The following is a 21,120-nucleotide window of genomic DNA, read 5'->3' as shown; positions in this document are numbered from 1 at the left end:
CTGATGTTTTACCTCCTACTGAATCTTATGTTTCATTTTCTTTCTTGCAACTTACACGCAACTTGAAGCTTTCTGCATAATTTATGTGATAATAATTCAACTACACGCTGCTCTTCTTATGTAATTCTCACTTATTCTATTCTTGGATTCATATTAAGGACACTTGTAGTACCATGCATACATTCATGCACATATCCTATTTTTATACTTTAATATTCATATGTATATATTATATTATATCATGTAGCATCATGTACATTTTCTTGCATCCTTATTTTTTATTTCTTATCATTTCTCTTTGCCTATATACAGTACAAGAGCAGCTGTAACATGTCCTGATTTCCCTCTGGGGATCAATAAAGTGTGTCTGACTTCTGTGAAAAGTAAAAGTGTCTCAAGCAGAAAAAATAGCCAGACTTACAGGAAACAGGTGCATGCCTTTGTATTTACACCATTCAGCCAAAATGTTAAATCCACTGACAGGTAACAATGATCGTTTCATTTCAACAGATTCTCCTGGGAAACCTTGGGATCTGGCATTCATGTGGATGCCACTTGACAAGCTTCGCTCACCCAAATACTGTTGGCAACGACACCCCCCCCCCCATCCCAGCAGGACAGTGCACCATGGCACAGCTCAAAAATGGAACGTGACAAAGACATGAAGCTTCAACCTGACCTCCGAATTCCTCAGATCCCAACCCAATCAAACATCTGTGAAACGTGCCAGTATGCCACCATGGACTCAAAGGATCCGCTGCCAATCCCCCAGTTCCATACACCACAGGACACCCTCAAAGGACTTGTGTCCATGACTCAACGGGTCAGTGACCCTGCCGCTGATCGGACTTGGTTCTGACCTGTCGACACACACACACAGGATCTCTGGGGTGCCAACATTTCCCACAGATGCTCGATCACATTGGGATCTGGGGTGAATTCGGAGGTCAGGTCGACTTTTTGAGCTGGACCACTGATAAGGGAATGCCATTACCATGAGGCGGTGTACTTTGTTTGTAACGGCGTGGGTGGGTGGTGTGATCAGCCAAAATGTTAGGGCCCAGGGTTTCCCAGATGATCATTCCCAGCTGGCACTGGACTTCGATATGGTGTCAGGAAGATGTCGGACAGATATTAAATTTTGGTTGGAATGAATGTCCAATGAATGCGATTTTGATATTTTATAGACATTGGGTTTTGTTCTTTATATCTTTGAACATTGTGAACTGAACATCAGTTATTCTATGACAAGATGACATCGGCATTTTGGTTATTTAACTACACAACTCATCTATCGTCATTATTCTGTCTAATGACGTTAGTGGCCAGCTGGGTTGCACTGCAAAGAGACTACTAACTAACAGTCCTAAAGGAATATAAAAGAAAGATTATGCTGCATTGCCTTAATTTATTCTGTTTAGTAACTGATGATGATTCATTCTCTTATGTCAATCAGTGAGTAATGTATTACCTAACTGGTGGTTCTGGAATAAGGTTTATGGAACATCACAACAGTTGATAAGATGATGAGCCAGGCTGCCAGTTTGTACGTGCTGCCTACAGACTGTGATTGCTGTGTTGACAGTCGCTGCTCTTAGACGGATCAAAATGGCAGCTCAATTCAATGATAGTCTTTTCTTTGCAGGCTGTAAAAGTCAGTTGATGATGCAGTAATAAGTGTGTGTTGATGTGTGTGTAACCACTCAAACACTGGTGAAAGAACGGAGGAAAACAGGCCATTTTCATGATATGTTGATACGGTCAACATTCTTTTTCTTTTATTTTTCGATCTTGAAATGCTCCCATCTTCCACAATGAACATTAGTGTCTTTACATACATATTCATGTCAAAAGAAAACGATGGTAATGACCAACCAGACCAACCACCACCCATCTCTAAACACCGCACTATCTTTGCCTGTTTCTTTTTTTTTTTTTTTTTTTTTTTTTTGTCCTCTTGTCTTTTTCATAAAACCATCAGCAAAACCACAAACATTACTGATTAATACACACTGAAAAAGGGGGGGGGGGAATGAGGCAAATACATGTCATCACAGTCAATAGGAGAAAAGACACAGTATAGAGAAAAACAGAACAACACCTTGACGAAAAAAAGAGGATATAAAACTGATGAAATAAACATTACAGTGTTGTTCGAGGGTGGGGGAACTTTACATTTATACACAAGCACCAAAAAGCCAAACGTGGTACATAGACTTTTGTTAAAATAGGATCCAGTGCAGGCAATTCATCACTGCCCAGTAGCAGAACTACTATGAGAAAGGGATGAATAACCCCTGAAATGAATAATGGAGGCACATGGGAGGCGAGGGAGCTCCTTTTTCTTCATTAATTCAAGCTCGGATTGTTGCTGGGGAATTGTAACGCAGGCACCGAATGGAGAATTTTAGCTTTTATTTCAAAATAACTAAATTAGGAGCCTCAGGGGCTTGGTCACACTACAAACCTCATGTCAGTGAATGTACAGTAACTCTGCTTAGGTCTTTACGCAAGAGGAACTTGAACAGAACTCAGTGCACTGTAGTGTGTTTACATGAATGTGACTTAGCTCCTCCTGCTCCCGAGCGTCCCGTACCTCCATTACAGTTCAAAGTCAAGGCTGCAGTATTGTATCTAAAAAGGTCTGTACACATTCTCTGTCTATGTTCCTGTGGGCTTTTCTACAGTGATGGGCGTGTGGAGAAGAGGGAAATAAATACATTGGGCCAGTGAATGGTAACAACAACAAGATATGGTTGATAAAGCTCAAATAAACTAAAGGCTCATAGCCTGCAGCTGGTGAAACTCCACCGAATATTTAAAGGCTGGTTAAAGGTTAAGAAATCCAAACATTTTAATGAGGCCCTCGCCTCAGGAAACAACATGTTCTCCATTCAGTGCTGTTGGCGCTCCAAACTGGACGGCCATTTCTGTGTAAACAGGGCATTAACAAATGATTAATGCTAAAGCTTAACAATCAAGAGAGAGGCGTTTTGATTCAAATGGGTCCTGAAGCAACCAGGGATGTCAGCTTGGGTTCATTTTGCTTTTGATGGCCCAACACCCATTAACCAGTAACTAATTGGTTAATTTTTAGGGGAAAAGTGCAAAATGACTTGAAATACAATAGGTGCTTTTCTTTTAGTACTGCGCTCCAATGACTTAGTGAGCTTTAGCGCTCCATCTCAAGGCGCTATTCATTAAAAGGTGGTAAAATTTTGATGTTTTTGTGCTGTAAACGTCTTGCCTTTTCTTTTATTTTGTGATGGCTTTGCTGACAGACAGACAGCCAGCTAGCTGCGTTAGCATGCAGGAAAATAATCCTCCAGTCTCCACTGGTTAGCTAGCCTTGGCCACTCTGCACTTCAGACCATGTATGTTGGGTGGAAGCCAATTTGTGGTGCCACTCATTAAGGAATTATCGCTGTTAACACCCTCCTGAACCTTGGTGGTAGGACGGCATTGCTGCATACTGTAGCCACGATGAGTAAGCTGCTTAATTTTAAGCTGCAAGCCCCCTTTAGCATTGTTTATTATGTTAGCACCACTACCTGTGCTGACACTGCTAATGAGGCTAACAGAGCTAACAAAATTAACAAAATTAAGCAGCTTAATCGACAGCAATGCCATCTAGTTGGCATTACTCGTGGTAATCGCCAAATGAGTGGTGCCACAAGCTAGCTCCCACCAAAACCAGCTTGTGCACAGTGCTGTGAACTGAAGAGTAGCAAAATGAACCCAGAGATCAACATGAAACCATGAAATATTCTCGCAGTTAACCACTGACATCCCTCGTAGCAACAGTGGACAACGTGGCTGTACAGTAATTGTGATTCATAATAGGATGGTCACTTTCAAAAACCCTCTTTTACCATTGCAGGTTTGTCGCATTTTTGTTGAATTTGTATTCAAATTTCTTTGTAAAATATATATTTATAATAGATACATATATTCATATATCACAGTAATATACAAACCAAGTGCTTAAAAAATAAAGGTGATGGCAATCTTGTGAAAGAATGGAGGTGGTTGGGGAGAGTATGGGCTGGTAGAGGTAGGGTCTGGGAAGAGGTATGGAACTCGATATTTGTAGTGTTGGTGCTTCTTTGGTCGAGGGAATGTCCCCAGTGTACGTTTGCATTAGATTTGAATTAAGGCAAATAGCCATACATGTGTATGTTTGTCTACAGTCAGATATGTACCAGATTCATAGTACTGATAAAGCTCAAAACTTTTCCTTTTCCTACATTCTTGTTTGAAAGTGATCTAAATGTTGATGTGCTCTGTTGAATATTGTTGGATGACATAAGTAGAAAAGCAGGTAGTTCCATTCCTCCTCTCATCACATAAACAAAAGTGCTTCTGTAAGTATGGAGAGGATGTAAGAAATGACAAATCTGTACAATATATACAAATATGATACAGCCCTACAAGATGTCCAGCCTTTTGGGTAACCTTGGGTATAGGGGAGTAGAAAAGCCCAGCTTCCTGTCCCAAGGGCTCGAGGAGGGGGTGTGATTATAGGGCATAGGCATGATGGCAGGGTAGTTCTTAGAGGAGAGATTATGTCTTTTGTCACCTAATCTCGCCTCTTGTTCCGTCGTCCACCTGTCTCCTTTTTACCGCTCTCCTTGCTGGAGCCCTCCTCTGCGGATGCCTGTTTGCAGCCTCCGCCCGGGCTCTCTCGGACAATGTTCTGCTGTGGCATGAGCGATAGGTAGGGATGCTGGGGCAGAGGAGGCGGCGTAGCAGAGGGTGGGGTTGTTGGGGATTCCTGGCCGGAGCTGTTACCCCCACTGCTGCTGGTGCTCATGGCCCGGTGTTTGAGTCTGAGTTTGTGGGGCAACGCTGTGCCCTTCACCTCCCCCTGGGGGTCCCGGCCCTGAGCCTGAGAGCCGCCATGGGAGGAGGGCAGAGGCGAGGCAGGATGGTGGAGGCTGGTAAGATGTTGGTTGTGGTAGCTGCCCACATCTGAGCAGGATGAGGAGGGGGACTCATCATCATCCGTGGAGGCGTCTTTGTCAGAACTGCGGGGATCTCCATCACTGGATGATGTGTCCTTGTTAGAGGAGCTCGACTGGCTTCCGTAAGCCTCGCTCCTGTGCCCGCCCTCGTAGGTCAGCACAGGTGGCTCCTCGTCTTGGGCACTGAGGTATGAATGATGAGGCTGCTGGAGGTGGTGGTACAGGGGAGAGTGGTTGACCCCCTCCATTTGTTTGTGGAGGAGCTCTGCAGACGAATCTCTCTCCTGCTGGTGCTGCTGCTCCTGCTGCAGGTGCTGCTGGGGAAGTTGGCACACTCTGTACACCTGTCTCTCTCCAGCCTCATTACGGCTGTCTGAGAGCTCATATGGAGGGGAGTCTAATGTCTTCCTCTCCAGCTGCTTTGTCACCTCAGCCAGTGTCTCTGTGGAGCTCTCTGTAATGGGCTGGGGCAGCCGGCTGACACACGTCTGGCTGCTGCCGCCGCTCGGCTTCTGGGCTGCCTGCACATCGATGTCCTGGGGCCTCGACAGGGTGTCCACAGGATAGGAGGCACTGCTGGAGCCATACAGAATGACACTCCTCTGGGCAGCAGGTGGGTGAGGGGCAGGCTGGCTGACAGTGTTGATAGCAGTAACAGGCTCCTGATGGGGTTGTTGTTGTTGGTGGTGGTGTTGCTGCTGTTGGCTGTGATACGCAGCCTCCAGCTCCTGAGAATGCTGCTGGATTTGGTGGTGAGTGGGCACAGAGGCCAGACCACGGTGGATGTTGAACATGATCTGGGTGGTGGTGCCATTGGCAATGTCCATCTCCAGCCTGTCACCTTCCTGTTTGATCTCAAAGGGCATTGGTTCTGGGCTGTCCCTGGAGGAGCCGTCGGACATGTCAGAGAGGGAGCCGCGCGGGGAGTATTTCACCAGCTGCTCTGTTTCTGAGGAGTCAGAGTTCATCATCACCTGAGAACCGCTAGAGTAACCGCTGGAGTAGTACTGGGCAGAAGAAGAGGAGGAGGATGAGGAGCCTCCATTTCCTGTGCTGTTGCTTCCACTGATCTGCTGGCTCTTTTCAATGTAGGAGGCAGTGCTTATGAGGCCAAAGCGCAGCTTCAGCTGGAGCAGCTCTGTCTTGAGCCTCACATTCTCATCATTCAGTGCAATGACACGGTTCTCCAAAACCATATCATTGAGACGTCTCTTCTCCCGGGAGCGCTTGGCGGCCTCGTTGTTTTTGCGCCTTTTCTCCCAGTAGCAGGCGTCCTTCTTCTCATCTGAAATGAACTCGCGTTTTCGCCTGCAGCTCATATTGGGTTTGGGCTTGATGAGGCGACCTAAGCGAGCTGGACTCCCTTCCATAGAAGTAATAGACTCTTCATAACTGCTGAAGGCTTCAAGGCAGTTGAGGTTATTCCCTGAGTTTTTGTTTAATGTTTTGAGAGCTGAAGTCAGATCTTCCATTTTTCAGCCAGTTTGAAATATTTTGTAGGGAAAGAACCAGTTAAGAGGTCAAGGGGAGGAGGGGGGTGGTGACAAAAACAACTTGTTCTCACAGAGTTCTTATTGCAGGTTCAGTGTACTTGTGACAGGAGGGGACTCAAGTGCCCAAATTAGCCAGAAAGATAAAGAACAGCTGGAGCTCAGCATTAGCAACCCTCATTTATCCACTTGAAGGGGTTTTTGGTTCAGTGTCCAGACTCTTCAGAGCATCACAGACCCAAAGTGGATCTGATCAGTCTTACAAAAGCACAAATTTCTTCTTTGCCTCTTGCTTTTCTGCTTTTGCTTGTTAAAGGTTTAGTGTACGAACAGCACACTGAGCTGAGCTGGCAGAGAAGTGTCCTAGATCTCCATGCAAACAGCAGGATGTAGGTCGGCCGTCTACCTCAGCGTGTCAGTCTCTTGGGGAGCTTCGCTCTCGCTCCGTCTGTCTGTCTCTCTCCGGTTGACTGCAAGATGAAAGGCTGCAGAGATGAAAACAGAGAAAAGAGATATGTTAATCCATGTGGACTGCTGGTGCTCCATTATGCATTCTCATCTCAGTCTTAAAATTATTTCTTTTAAGGCTTTTTTTTTGGTAACTTCTCCTGATGTTGTTATTCTTTAACATCACGATCAAAGACACATCTCTACAGCTGCACAGCTTTCCTTTGCTGTTTTGGCATGTCTGGCTTTAAATGATGGTGTCACCCCTGGCAACTAATGAATGGTCACTAGACCTCACCGTCTGACCTTTTGGCCCCACTATTGATCTGGCTCTGTCTGCAGCGTATGACCTCTGACCCCTATCCTGGCATGTTGATGTTTGCTTCTGTGATGTAACGAGGGCATTGAGTTCATTTCAGGCTGACAATCCTGTTCCATCTTGTCGCTCAGTGCTTATATGGGCTTCCATATAATGTTGTAAACATGCAGAAGTATCTGAGCTTGCATTTTTTTAACGCAGCCGAAAGCAAAATAAAAGACTGGTAATTGCAAATGGCATATAAGGCAGCTGAGGCAAGTGTGCACATGAAATTGATAATGTAACACCACAGAAATTGCATTAGTCTGACACATGCTGAGAGCACAAAACTCGACTGTTTAAGGATTAGCTCTTTTTGTTTGCCTGCCTGATGAGTATTTGGCCCAGACAGACCAGAGGGTGAGTCAGATGCAGGCCTGCTGGGCTTCCCTGGATCTGTTTTACAACATTTCACACAAAAAAACCCTCCACAAGACAGCCCACCTCTTTTGCACTGAGAAACCCCATCCACAAACACTGCTGAAACACCGCTACCCACCCCCCTGATGCTTTTATCCGCAGAGGAATGTGGCAGCATTCTTCGCCAAAACAACTCAATGCCAAATCAATGATGCAGAGTGAGCAGATAAGGCAGACAAAGACAGCAGCCAGTGCAGGTCAAGGATAAAGAGGCTGAGAGACCGGGGTGGGAGATTTGGAGGTGTGGGGGCAGCTGGGAGGTGGGGCTTTGATAAATATAGGTCAAGGGCTCCTGGAAAGAAAGGGGACGGGAGGCGAGACACGGGCAGGAATAACAGGGACTGTTAACATTTGGGAAAAACATGAGGGTGGTCGGAAGTCTCAAAACTGTGCAGGATGGGAATCTCAGAGCGCAAACACAGCAAGGAGTCCTCTGAAATGAGCTAAACAGGTGTGCCTCCAGATTTTAGGGCATAACAACAATGAATTTAACAGAAAGGTAATCTCTTTAAATGCTGTCATTAGACATGGTAGGACCGAGCTGACAGTTGGTCAATGTTGGGCCGTCGGTTAGAGTGTGTCATACCTAGTTTTTAAGGTATCATGCACTGTTGCCGCTAGTTGTTCCTTTCCTGTCTGCTGTTTTTCAGACCATTCGGCTTGTTGAATCAATGTCAGCGCTCATGGCGCCCAATCAGAGTTAATGAAATCACTCTGATTGGCAGTTCAGCTTAGTGCACGAGAGGAGAAACTTAAGTGAGGATAGCAAACAAGACTTAAGTCAAGAGGGTGTGGGATCGAAACAAACTTGAGCTCTGTCCGCAGCCAGAATCTGGCCAGTTTATTCGGCCCGATTCTGGGGCCTCATTCATGCCAGGTCTCGGTCGAGTCGGGCAACCAGATGCGGCCCGACTTATTTCTTCCAGCTTGCACAGTTTAGGCCGATGCTGCAGGTCATTTGATAGACTTTGGGATGTATTCAAGTTCAACTTTTTGCCAAGACCCAGGCGACGTGAGGCGACACAACAGTCTGCGCTCAATGCCAGAAGTTCTTTGACATCAGTTTGGTGTGTTTGGGTCTTTAGCAGCATGACTCTTGGGATGGCAGTGTCGGTCACTGGTCAGTTTACCGCTCCAGACTGAAATATCTCAACTACATTAAAAAAAAACAAAAACAAACTACAGATATTCATGGTGCCTGGAACGACTTTGGTGGTCCCTGATTTTTCCTCTAGTGCCACCAGCAGGTCAAATGTGTCAGACATTACAGGAAATACTGCATTGACCTTCTTCTCGCTACCATCACAGAAAAAATAATTAGGTCACACACATGTATTTATTGTGCTCGTGTGAAGGTGTAACAACAACAAACAAATGACTCACTCTGCAGTTAAATTACCATGAACCTACATGTCGCACGGGCAACACAAGAGTCCCTTCGCATATATTTAAAGTATTCATAATAACAGAGTAACAGCGGAGCTCATCCATTTTGACCAGCGGCAGCAAATGTGTGTTACTCAACATCTGCGCTCCTGGGTTAAACTGCATAAGCACTATTACACTGTCTGAATCTGTAATCTCATAATCTGGCAAGGTGTTTGCACTGGTTATACTCTGCTCTTCCCAGGACCTGACACCATTACGTAACTACAGGCGTATCCTCGCAATGAAAATGGATTTGAGCCCGGATTCTGGTGAAAGGAGTCACCTATTTTTTATATCTTTCCAAAGGCTTAAATCGACATTGTATTTGCACCATATTTGTTTCAAAGTGCCTGAGTTTTTTTCCTCTGCTTGGCTGAACGGTTTAAGGTTATCCTCGTGAGCCTTTGACATGTGGCTGTCGGGCACGAGAGAGAAAGACTTTTTTCCTCAGCGTGTCCCACTGACCCAGAAACTGGGGACCGACTGCGCTCTGTAAACACGAGTCTAGCTGGAATATAGGTCAGCCGAGCTGCGGAGAGGTGAAGCGGCGAGAGATGAGGGAGAGATCAGAAAGGAGACAAAAAAAGAGATGGGAAGACGGAAAAGAACAAAGAGGCGCAGAGAATTAGAGCGTTGTCTAAATATAGATGGAGGTGAGGGGAAGTGGAGCGGAGACAAAGAAAGGGAATCAATGAGGGAGAGTTAAAACAAAGAGAGGGATGGAGATGAGATGATACTGTAGCAGGGTCGGGGGGGAACCAGAGGCAATTGCGACAATGTTGGTATTGCATCAATAGGAGGATTGTGTCACCCCTAGCAACAAAAAGGGGGGAAAAGAGAAAGGGCAGCCAATCATATCGGACTGCCTTCCTCCGAAGCAGTGGTTTGACATGGCCAAAAGCACATGGTGAGAAAACAACATTCTGTAACAAAAGAAGGGAGACTGACGTCACAGAGTGCGTATGTTATATATCTCTCCTGCAGTCAGGACGAGCCGGGCACATGAATGAACTCTGCTGTTTGATTAACTCTCAGTGGTGGCTCTCGCCTTTTTCTGTGTGTTTGCCAGCTCTCCCTCTGTTGCCCCCCCCCCTCAGTACGCCACCATGTGAATGAGCGTGAATCATACCGACATACAAGGTGTGTCTCTGCTTCACAGCTCAGCCTGTAATCCCTTTCATTCAGCCTCTTTGTCACCAGAATTACAAAAGCTTCACAGAGAAGACACAACAATAACACGGCGAATAAATCACAGCTGCCAAGTTAAAAAGCAGCTCAGATAAATGTGATATTCCAGCTCGGATATACAAAGACATCCCACTGAAGCAGGCAGAGCTAGAGTGCACCGCAGCCCCACACTTCCGTGACCTAGATTACTCTTTCCAATTTATCATATATTCTTCACGTGTCATCACTCGGCCTCTGTGGCACTTGTGGAATGATAGCACAGTAAAAGAATCCAAGTTGCACTCGCTCACACAACCACCGGGCCCGCACCACAAGAGTCTAAATGTGGCAATGAGCTCTGGAAACAGTGGACTGAGTTCAAACCCCTGCACGTGTTTCTGTGGAGCGTTTCAGGAAATGGGAGCAGGGCTAAAATAAAAAGGGAGAAGGGGGGGGGGGCGACATGCTTCACAGAAAAGGGGAATGATGAAACTGTTGCCCCCCCTCACTGGGAAGAATGCAATGCATGGCACGTGGTGCGGGGTTGGGGGTCATGGGTGGGGTCTGCTAGAATTCCAAGTCTGGGGGGCTGACTTTATCTTCCCAAGAAAAAGAAGGAGGGAGAGGGGGGTTAGGAAATCAGGCAGCATGCCAGCAAGGCGGAGTCCTATCCAACCTAGATCCTTGTTCCACGAACACACACACGGCCATATCATCCTCTCGAAAAGGGAGAAAAAAAGGAGAGCGGAGTGACTCAGTCCATGTGTTGCACCAGTCACATGTGCTCCCTTGGCCTACTAAATGCTGTAATTCGCCTCTGTGCTGGCTCCAAACCACAGCACAATAACAAAGCACGGCCCTCATATTTTATCATCTTACATGTGCCAGGAAACCCCGGGAAAGTCAAGAGGCCACAAAGTAGGACAGGATGGAAACCACTCAGTGCCTCTGACCATGAACTCTCCTCTCACGTTTTTATTTAGCAGAGCAGGACAGGGTGTCATCAGACCTAAATAACCACAGAGCAGCTGTCCAAACAGGTCACATCAGTGATTCAAAAATCTTTAAAATGATTGAAAAGGGATTTTTTTTTAAATAAAATAGTTGAAGTTGTGATAAGTGAGGTGGTATTTATTTGGGTCGTGCAGAGTCTTTATCTTGTATTTCTGCATGCATGCCTCGTTTCTTTGTTATGGCGGGGCGAGGATTTATTTTGGTGGGGTTTTGATTCTCCCTTTCTAGTCAGCGGCGGTTGTGCGCTTCACCCACCCCCCCACCCCCCTCCCACAGGACTAATGTGACCTACATTCATAGCTGGCATAGAGACCCAGAGTGTGCGCCAACCAATTGGCAGAGGCCGCTCCGCAGCAAAGCGCACAGGGGCTGCATAGCCACAGACTATGGTTTTCCGCCGATTGCATAATCTGCCCCGTACTTTGATCCATTTTAATTATTTAATCCATTTATTATGCAACCTGCGTAACCTCTCCAATGTTTTCCTACACGGTTTACAGCCACAGATGCACATGCGTAAAGTCACTACACTGAGGAGGGTCCCGCACACTTTGGCAACAACATCTAAAATCTTGTTTTAAATCTGGAAATCTGGCTTGTTCACACTGCTATTGTGTGATAATTATGGGAATATAAACAGTGTTACACTGAGATAGCTGCAAAAAATGGAGGGGGTGCCCACGTGCAGAGTATAAACCACAAAGCCGGTGTGGAAAAACGAGGCCAAGATTCTCTTTCAAAACTAAATCCAATAAAACACACGATTTGTTCTTGTCTTTGTTGTGTATATGTGTCCATAAGTTATGACAACACTGCACCAGCGCTGCTGCAGGCAAACTGACTTTTTAATCTGCGCTCATGTTCAATTAAATGCCATAATGTATGGTTTGATTCCGCCTCCGGGTAGGCTGTGCGCAGAGCAAGACAACAGCACTTATCATCCACGCAGCAACACATTGTGAGAAATATGTTACCCCGCGTGCCTCCTTTGTTGCTCTGACTGACAAATCCTCTTCATGCATATTGAATCGGATCCTCAGTCATCCGAGGCGACTGCGTTCATCCATCTGTGCTACGAAATTCACCCAAAATAGACGCAAACAATCTACACATTTCCATCTGCCATCAGAATAAACACCTCTCTGTGACAGCAGCTGTCAGCTCAGCAAACACAGCAACACACTTGACCCACATTTGATCCAGATGTTCTGATCCACACCTCACCTGGCAGCGGCTGCGCTCAGCAGAGCCCGTGAACTTCATTCTTCATCTCTGTGCTATTCCTGGCTCTGCATCGTCAGTCCGAGCCGAGCTTTGTAAAGAAAGACACCGAAATGTCCACATGTATCCAGGACGGAGGTTTGTGCGTGTCGGTGTGCTCTGGATTGTGTTGTGCTCCTTCTAGACTGCGAGAGCCTACTGAAGGGTTAACCCGGAGGGCTGCACAGCCGCGTTAACCTTTACAAAGAGCTGCTACACGTGACGGAGAGAAGTGTGTCCTCGGTGCCTGCATGGGATTTTTCCAGTTGTCTGCATCAACTAGCCCACTAACCTAAAAGAAGGCGAGTATTAATAAGTCGCTGCTCATGCAACATGTAAATATAAAACCCTGAGCGCATGGGTTATTAATAATTACTGTTAAATAATGATCATCCCAAAGCAGGTGTATTACAGAATGAATCTGGGATTCACAGTGTAATCTGCCCCCTGAACGCACCACTATAACGCGTGACTATATGATTATGGTTTGCACCATAACACAACAGCGCGGATGTGTTGACCCTGCCTCATTACAACTGTGGCACCGCTCCAAAAATATCCACCTTCGCTTCCGTGCGTTTCCCCCCAAACGCACCGCACCTTTTTCTAAAGGAATCCCAAAACCTCTGGCACCCCCCTCCCTCCCTCACACACACACAGACCCTCACACACACTCCTCAGAGGGGGGCAGCCTCGCCTTGACATTGAGAAAATGCATCCGAGCACCAAAACAAACACTCATGGTGTAACAGCGGCGATCAGCTCCTCACAATAAAATGCCAAAACAGGACATTCAAAGCAGCCTGTGCATCATATCCAACATCATATAAAAACATAACAATGCATTTATTATTATTATTAATAATAATAATAATAATAATGATAATAATGCGAACTTACCCTTTTTGTGTGTAAAAGTCAGAATCCACAGAAGATACACTCCAGCAATCCGCTTTGCGCATCGGCTGCTGTCCTCACACACTCACACACACACCGTCCGTCACTTTGAAAACACCAGCTCTCCGATTAGTGCAGGTATATGCGAGAGCGTGAACACAGTGCTGCTTGTTTTCAGTGCGCTCCTCATGTCATGTTTGCTCCAATTCCTCCCTCTCTCTATTTCCTTCTTTCTCCCTCCCTCTCTTTCTCCCTCCGCTTCTCCCTCAGAGTCTCTAAATGTATGTTAGTAGGTCAGTTGTTGCATAACAGGACGCTTTGGGTGCCTAGTCACGTTTTTTGTTTCTCTCTCGGCTCTGCCCCCTCCCTCTCTCCGCGCCTTCGAATCCTGTTGCAGGAGAGGAGATGCTGGGGGGCGGAGGGGGAGGAGAAAGGCCCGAAGGGGGAGGGACTAGGCTCAAAGCCAGATACACAGTCAGATGAAGGCCTATGATACCCATAATAAGGTTACGAGACATTAAAATAAGCAGCAGGCAGAGGAAACAACAGAGAAACAAGCGCTGAGCTCAGAACTGTAGAAAAGAACCTGTTTTATCCTCAGCTGGTGTTTTGGGAGAAGCTGATTCTCATCTTATGTCTCTGACAGACCCACGAGACTTTCTGAGTAACTGAATGCTGTTTTCATAGAACAGAATAGAACAGAATGCCTTTATTGTCACATAGTGCCACAAAATTAAAGTGCCATATGTGATCAGTGCAAATGTACATGCCTATACCCACACACCCTGAAGAGGCAACATATAAAATCACAGATCTACTAAAAACTGCTTCATAAATATTCAGAGTTATAACTAACTATAGTTACTATAGGATATGTGTTGCCCGAGGACACTGTGGTAGAATATTGCACCTGTTAGCTTATGTGAGGCGCACTCTCAATGGTGGAGCGGTAGAAGGTCACCAGCAGGTTGTCTTTTAGTCTGCTTTTACTGAGCAGTCTTATAAAGTGCAGTCTCTGCTGGGCCTTCTTGACCACTCCTGTGGTGTTCGCAGCCCAGGTGAGGTCCAGGGAGATGGTGACCCCCAGGAACTTATAAGTGGAGACCTTCTCCAATTCGTCTCCGTATGTGACGAGAGGTGCTGGATCTGCTCCGTGCCTCCGACAGTCCAACACCATCTTTTGTTTTTGCGGTGTTGAGCGCCAGGTTGTTCTTTCTGCACCACTCGGAGAGTCTCTGGACTTGATCCTTGTACGTTGACTCATCACCCTCCGTTATGCGCCCCACGACAGTTGGGTCTTTGGCGCTTGGACACCAGAGGGAGATTGTGTGATCGAGGGACATCAGAGCAGCAGCAGGATAAATCCCCCCATGGAGTCCAGACACTGGTGGTGGTGGTGGCTAAAGAGGCGTATGAGGCTGATGAATCTGTAAAGACTAGGTGGTGATGGGGAGGTGGAGGGCCTGCATGGCAGCAGCAGGAAAGAACGTACGCTAGCGAAAGAACCATATTTAAAATGAGGAGCAGTAAGATGATAGGCTGACAGAGGAGGTGTGAGGCTGTGCTATTGGTTGATTGTGAATCAGCTGATGACTCAATTGACCTACCCTGACTGATCTCTCGCTAGAGCTTCATAAGGCTACTGACAGCACACGGAGTTTTAGCATAAAGACTGGAAACAGAAGAAATCATAGCAGCGCACAAAACCACATCATTTTTTACATTTTGGTTTTTGAAAATATTAAACAAACAAGATTGTATTTACAGCGATATTGTATCGATATATGGACGCCAAGTATCAATCTTTAATTATACACTTAAAGAATTTTCGCAAAAACACATTTTAATACAACTTTTGGTATCAGAATAATAATCACTTGCATTTTTGGTCCACCAGATGGTGCTGATGTTTCTTTTCCTGGTGAGGTCAGCAGAGGTCTCAGTCAGCAGCATTTGGCAGGAAGTTCATCAAAACAAAGATGGAGGCACCAGAGAAAGAAATAAGAAACATGCCGTCAGATTTTGTAGTTATTTAACACAGAAGGAAAGGAGGATTCAGACATGACACGTGATTTGCAAGCAGTGTCATATGAGAATAAAATACTCTGGGAATACTACGAACATGAGGGCTCACCTCACACTCCACCACCCAGAGACAGCGTTAGCCGCTGATGGTCAAGCTAATGCTAAACCTGCTCCACTGAAACCCAACCAACACACTGAGCTCGACAAAACTACCATCCAACTCCGAGAGAGCTGAGAAAATAACACGTCTATCACCTTCATGTGCAAAGATCTGTGTCCAGCCTGCCCACAGTTCAGTCTGTCTGCTCAGCATCACATTCTGCTGCAATAAAAATGATTAAAGGTAGAGTCTGGAGGATTTTCCAGTTGCTGTTTGTAAACACACATTCAAATTTGGCCCCTCCTATCAGGCTCAACTCTCCCGGGTGTACGGAGCCCGGAGGTACGTAAGAAGGCTTCACAGAGGAGGTTCAGGCAAGGCTGGCGCTGGTGCACGCTCGGGCACGGCACCTGCGCTCTCTCATTGGCTGGGGAAATCTCCGCCCAGAAGCGGTCCGAGCTCACAAAAACATCAAAATACAGTTGAAAGGCAGGAGCTCTGCAAACAGAGTCACCACCACACATGAGTAGAAGCCCATGGGTGATGATGAAGCAGGATTTCATTTCTATATGTCTATATTTTGTTTTGTTTGAAAATCCTCCAGATCCTACCTTTAAAGTCAGAAGAACAGACTGAAAACTTTATCTTAGGAGGTAACACTGATGTTGACACAGTTTTCCTTTGGAGAAATAATTTGCAGTTGAAAAAAAAGGAATTTATGACAATATATTTTATCCCAATATCCAGCATATCACAATAATATTGTATCCTGACCTTGGTATTGTGACAATATCGTATCATGATAAGTATTTATATTTTTTAACTGCAGTCTGTATTTATATTGTTTTCTTCTTTGCTGTTTTAAAGTGTTAGTTTGGATTCACCTAAGTCGCATAATAACACAAACTAACTGATCGAGGCGGTGGTAGACCAGCAGCTCCTGTGTTCAGCGAAGTAGAATTACTGTTTTTGTAGAAGGAGTCTGGCTTTGAAGAGAGCGTAGATTTAAGTTTAACTTTCAGTTTAGTTCCCAGTTGGAAAGAGCTGTCTGTCTGGGATGTAAAGAGCATACCATTGGATAAATGAGACTTGATTTATACTGCACAAGCTCTGTGAGAGTTTGTAAAAGGATGTTGTGATGTAGTTTTGCTGTTGACTTCAGTACATCAAGAATTTTCTCAGTTTTTGGAGTCATGATTAACCATGGAGGCATGCGAGAAAAATGAAGTTTTTTTTTACAAATTCAACCTAACACAGGGTGAGTAATGGATATACAAATGGTGATTCAGGAGTGAAGTATTCCTTTAAGGCATCAGTTACAGTCAGACCCAGATGGTTTTCAGCAGCAATGTAGAATGTGGAATATCTGTAGACATGTTATCAGAATTCAGACTCAGTGTGGGCCAGGTCATCTTATTCAAACAACGATAACACACCTGTAGATGATCGGTTTACTTTTACATTTGATGCCTTAATTACACATGTGGCTAATGATACTTAAACAAAAATCAAATGCAGCATGTTTTTAATTAAAATCAATTTAAAGACACTCTATAAAAAGTGTATTTTGAAGAAGAATAATCCAGGCTGCAGCAGGTTTTGTTTTCTCACTTTTTATGAGAAAACAAAACCTTAAAGGGACAGTTCACCCTCAGATCAAAAAATCACATTTATCCTCTTACCTGTAGTGCTGTTTATCAGTTTAGATTGTTTTGATGTGAGCTGCAGAGTGTTGGAGATATCAGCCGTAGAGATGTCTGCCTTCTCCGAGGACCAAACTACGCTCACACACCGCATTTCTGTGCAGAAGGAAGCATGCATCTACTCATGGACGAGAGGCTCGTGCTTGTGCCAGCATGAGATATGAACATCAGTGGTATTCTCAGTGGATCACACTATTCTCCTGTCACGTCTCGAGCACTGTGTGGGCATTAAAGGCTCCGCTCTGGAGTGGTTCAAATCTTACCTTGCTGATAGATCCTTCTGTGTGCAGTTGGGGCAGTTTTCCTCCTCTGTGGCCCCTCTGACCTGCGGGGTCCCCCAGGGGTCAGTTCTAGGCCCTCTACTGTTCTCCCTATATATGCTACCCCTGGGGTCGATATTTAGGAAGCATGGTATTCCTTTTCAATGTTTTGCTGATGATGTGCAGGTGTACTTGCCATTAAAGATCCCCTCCAAGGAATCCCTCCATGCTGTGTTTAATTGCATGAGGGACATTAAAACATGGATGGACCTAAATTTCTTAAAACTAAATGAAAACAAAACGGAGATTGTCCTGTTTGGTCGTCCTGACCTTGTCCAGATTCTTGCCAGCTCCATTGGCCCACTAGCACCCTATATAGGTTCCCAGGCCAGAAACCTAGGTGTGATTAAGGCGTTTAAATTGGACAAGCAGGTCAGCTTTGTGGTTAAGGCTAGCTTTTTTCAGCTTCGGCTCCTAGCCAAAGTCAAACCTTATCTAAGAAGGGCTGATCTAGAAAAGGTTATCCATGCGTTCATTTCATCGCGTTTAGATTATTGTAATTCCCTGTACGTCGGCATCGGCCAATCAGAGCTTAACCGTCTACAGCTTGTGCAGAATGCAGCAGCTCGTCTCCTTACCGGGACAAAGAAATACGAGCACGTAACACCAGTGCTCTCTTCACTTCACTGGCTTCCGGTTAGATACAGGATTGATTTTAAGATTCTTTTATTTGTGTATAAATCTCTGTATGGACTGGCCCCTGAATATTTATCCGACCTTATCAAGGTGCATCGACCCTCCAGAGCCCTGAGGTCAGCTGACCAGTTAGTTCTGGACGTTCCTCGATCCCTCTTAAAATCTAGAGGAGATCGAGCCTTTGCAGTGGCGGCTCCCACGCTGTGGAACGCTTTGCCTCTGTCTGTGCGGTCTGCGACTAGCCTCTCTATTTTTAAAACACGTCTTAAAACCCACCTGTTTACCCTGGCTTTTGGCTGAGTTGAGTCACCTGTTGTGTCTTGTTTTGTTTTGTTTTCTTCTACCTCTCTGCTTTGTACTGTTTCTGCTTGTATCGTTTATTGGTGCTGATGATTTGTAAAGCACTTTGGTTGGCCTTAGGCTTTTAAATGTGCTATATAAATAAACTTGACATTGAACTGAGCTGCGGCGTTAACTAGCTCACAGGCCAGTGGTGTATTGTAGTTATGATGGGCCCCAGTGTGCCCTAGTTACTGGTTATGAAGCACACACACACACACACACAGAGATTTAGGCGTATATGTATATATTTTACTACTAAAAAACTACTAAACTAGCTGCTGTAAATCGCATCGTTACATCTCGTTATATGCCACCATATTACCCAGCAGTCATTGTTACATATCTGTGTATGACAAAAACTACAAAAGAAAACAGGAAATTACTTAGTTAATAAGTTATAGATTGATACTACATTACAAAAACAGAAAATCATGATGGAGATGGGTTTGCCTTTTGAGGGCATTTATAGAAAATCGCACCATTTATGATTTAAGATGAGCTCCTCTTTGAACATGGGCGTATTTCCAGGTGGCAAGCGGGCCCCTCCACCCCATGGGCCCCAGTGCAACTGACCTTCCTGCACTGTCTGTGTTTACGCCCCTGTCACAGGCGCTAGGTGCGCTAGCAGCAGATGCATGCTCCCTTCTGCTACGCTTGGCAGGTGTAGTTTGGTAGAAAAAAAGGTTCCTTCATGAAAAGAGACACTGCTGTTGAGTTTTATTTGGCGCTTTGAGCACCTCAAGCCGAGTGTCATCTAGCTCCATTATATTGGAGAGACGGCCGATATCGCCACTCACACCCAAACAATCCAGACTGATTCATAGCACTACAGGTAAGAGGGAAAGGTACGGACTCAATCACAAACTCAGATGACTCAGTAAGATATAAGATATTTTTCACTGAGCAATGCTTCCAGTTTTAGAAGCTGATCATATGTTTTATTGGAAAAATAACCAGAGATGTGCAAACTAACTGATCTCTAGCTGTCAGATATTGCCCACTGATGGACCAACTTGGTGTTTCTGTATTACCCCCCCCCCCCCCCAGGAAACGACTTATTGTGCAACCACATTGTGTTTTCACCTCAGACAAACTATTGTGACACTGCCACTGACACTATTGTTATTGTCAGTGCATGAACACAAGTGGAACATTTTGGTTTAATGGTTACGGAGGCTCGTCTGGCACTCACACGATCTGCCATTGTATTGTTACAATGAGCTGAATTTACATTCCACCACACAGCACTGAATGGTTGAACCAGCTCCTCTGGCCAGAGTGTAATCATATTATGTAACTGAAGTGCGTGTTTTGATTCATCTCCATCACAAACAGGAGAGCGTGTCGTGTTGGCAGGCACAGAGCATGGAAGAGGCTCACACACATTAAACTGTTTTGTTATGTCACTCCTGTGATTTAAACACCATTCTTTGGGTAAGTGAGGAGCAGGCTTTTGAATAACAGTTGAATGAATCTCTCACACTTACAGAAATCGTTTCAAATCTTGCAGGCAGCTCCCATTTAGTTGCAGGGAGAAAAGCAGCGTGTAAATTGCTGCTTTGCAAAGACAAAAACAACTGTGCAGTTTGGATTGTGAGATAGCAATCTTCCTCCAGACACAGGGTCAAAGTCTGCTCAGTGTCTCAGTAAATTTGTGGTACAGTGCGTTATCTACAGGGAGATTTAAAAGTGCCTGAATGGATGCCTCGAAGGCTGACGTCTGCTGCGGATGTATTTATTATCTCCTTTATATCAAAGGCTGTACTCTCTTCTGCATGGCCCTGAGAGCTGTGTGTGTGTGTGTGTGTGTGTGTGTGTGTGTGTGTGTGTGTGTGTGTGTGAATGTTCAGGAAACTTCTTTCACAATCATCTTCTCCCACAAAGATGCAGGCAGCATGTTTTGCATCATGCTATTATTTATTTATTTATTTATTTAAATTAGAAGGGTCAGTGTACATTAATGAACATTATGTAATGCCGGATTATAGCCCCATTGGATTTTCATCCGTGTCCTTGAAGGATGTTGAGGACTTTTCACCTTTGATGCTGCACTAATTATTTGTTCTCCTGTTTATCCATGCTCCAGTTTGTTGAGCACACTCAATAACTCTCGGTCTCAATTATGAAAAGATCATGCTTTGGCTTAAAATGCACACTTTTTGTGACACTATCCTGGCAGGAAACATAGCAATGTCTTTGTTAAAACAACTGCTTTTTGAGGCATTTTCCCTGGTAAAACGCAGCAATGTCAGAATAAATGTTTCTGCAAACTAAGCATAGGTTACATTTGTATGTTATTATTTATTTATTTATTTATTTAAATTAGAAGGGTCAGTGTACATTAATGAACATTTGCATGTAATGCCGGATTATAGCCCCAGGCTAATTTTCATCCGTAGTCCCTTGGCAGGTTGATCTTACAGAGAGTAAGAGTAAAAACGCATCAGTAACAGATACACTGAAACTTTACTTCATTTTCTAACAGTGCTGTGATAAATGCCATTAAGTTTGGCAGGAAAAAACACTTGGATATAATATGAAAAGATCAT

General features: G+C 44.9%; 1 protein-coding gene and 1 long non-coding RNA gene across 3 annotated transcripts in view; one reads left to right on the top strand and one right to left on the bottom strand.

Moving 5' to 3' along the window:
* The window catches only part of LOC125879164 (uncharacterized), a 45,377-nt gene extending 43,346 nt beyond the window's left edge, over positions 1 to 2,031 (top strand). The window contains exon 3 of the long non-coding RNA XR_007447836.1: positions 511 to 2,031. This is a non-coding gene — a long non-coding RNA (uncharacterized LOC125879164). The remainder of the gene's footprint in view (positions 1 to 510) is intronic.
* On the bottom strand, positions 2,021 to 13,756 carry LOC125879087 (nuclear factor interleukin-3-regulated protein-like). 2 transcript variants are annotated; one of them, XM_049560725.1, is made up of 2 exons: positions 13,449 to 13,756; positions 2,021 to 6,939 (listed from the first exon to the last, which is right to left on the bottom strand). In XM_049560725.1, exon 2 carries the CDS (start codon positions 6,434 to 6,436, stop codon positions 4,580 to 4,582), a length of 1,857 nt encoding a protein of 618 aa, XP_049416682.1. In that variant the 5' UTR covers positions 6,437 to 6,939; positions 13,449 to 13,756; the 3' UTR covers positions 2,021 to 4,579. The 2 variants fall into 2 exon arrangements, with proteins under 2 accessions (XP_049416682.1, XP_049416683.1); XM_049560726.1 differs by lacking the exon at positions 13,449 to 13,756 and adding an exon at positions 12,513 to 12,968.
* Between the last annotated feature and the right edge of the window lie 7,364 nt (positions 13,757 to 21,120).

This window comes from Epinephelus fuscoguttatus, linkage group LG19, assembly GCF_011397635.1.
Source record: "Epinephelus fuscoguttatus linkage group LG19, E.fuscoguttatus.final_Chr_v1".
In the NCBI taxonomy this organism is placed as follows: Eukaryota; Metazoa; Chordata; class Actinopteri; order Perciformes; family Serranidae; genus Epinephelus; species Epinephelus fuscoguttatus.
This window is presented reverse-complemented; position numbering and strand designations above follow the sequence as displayed.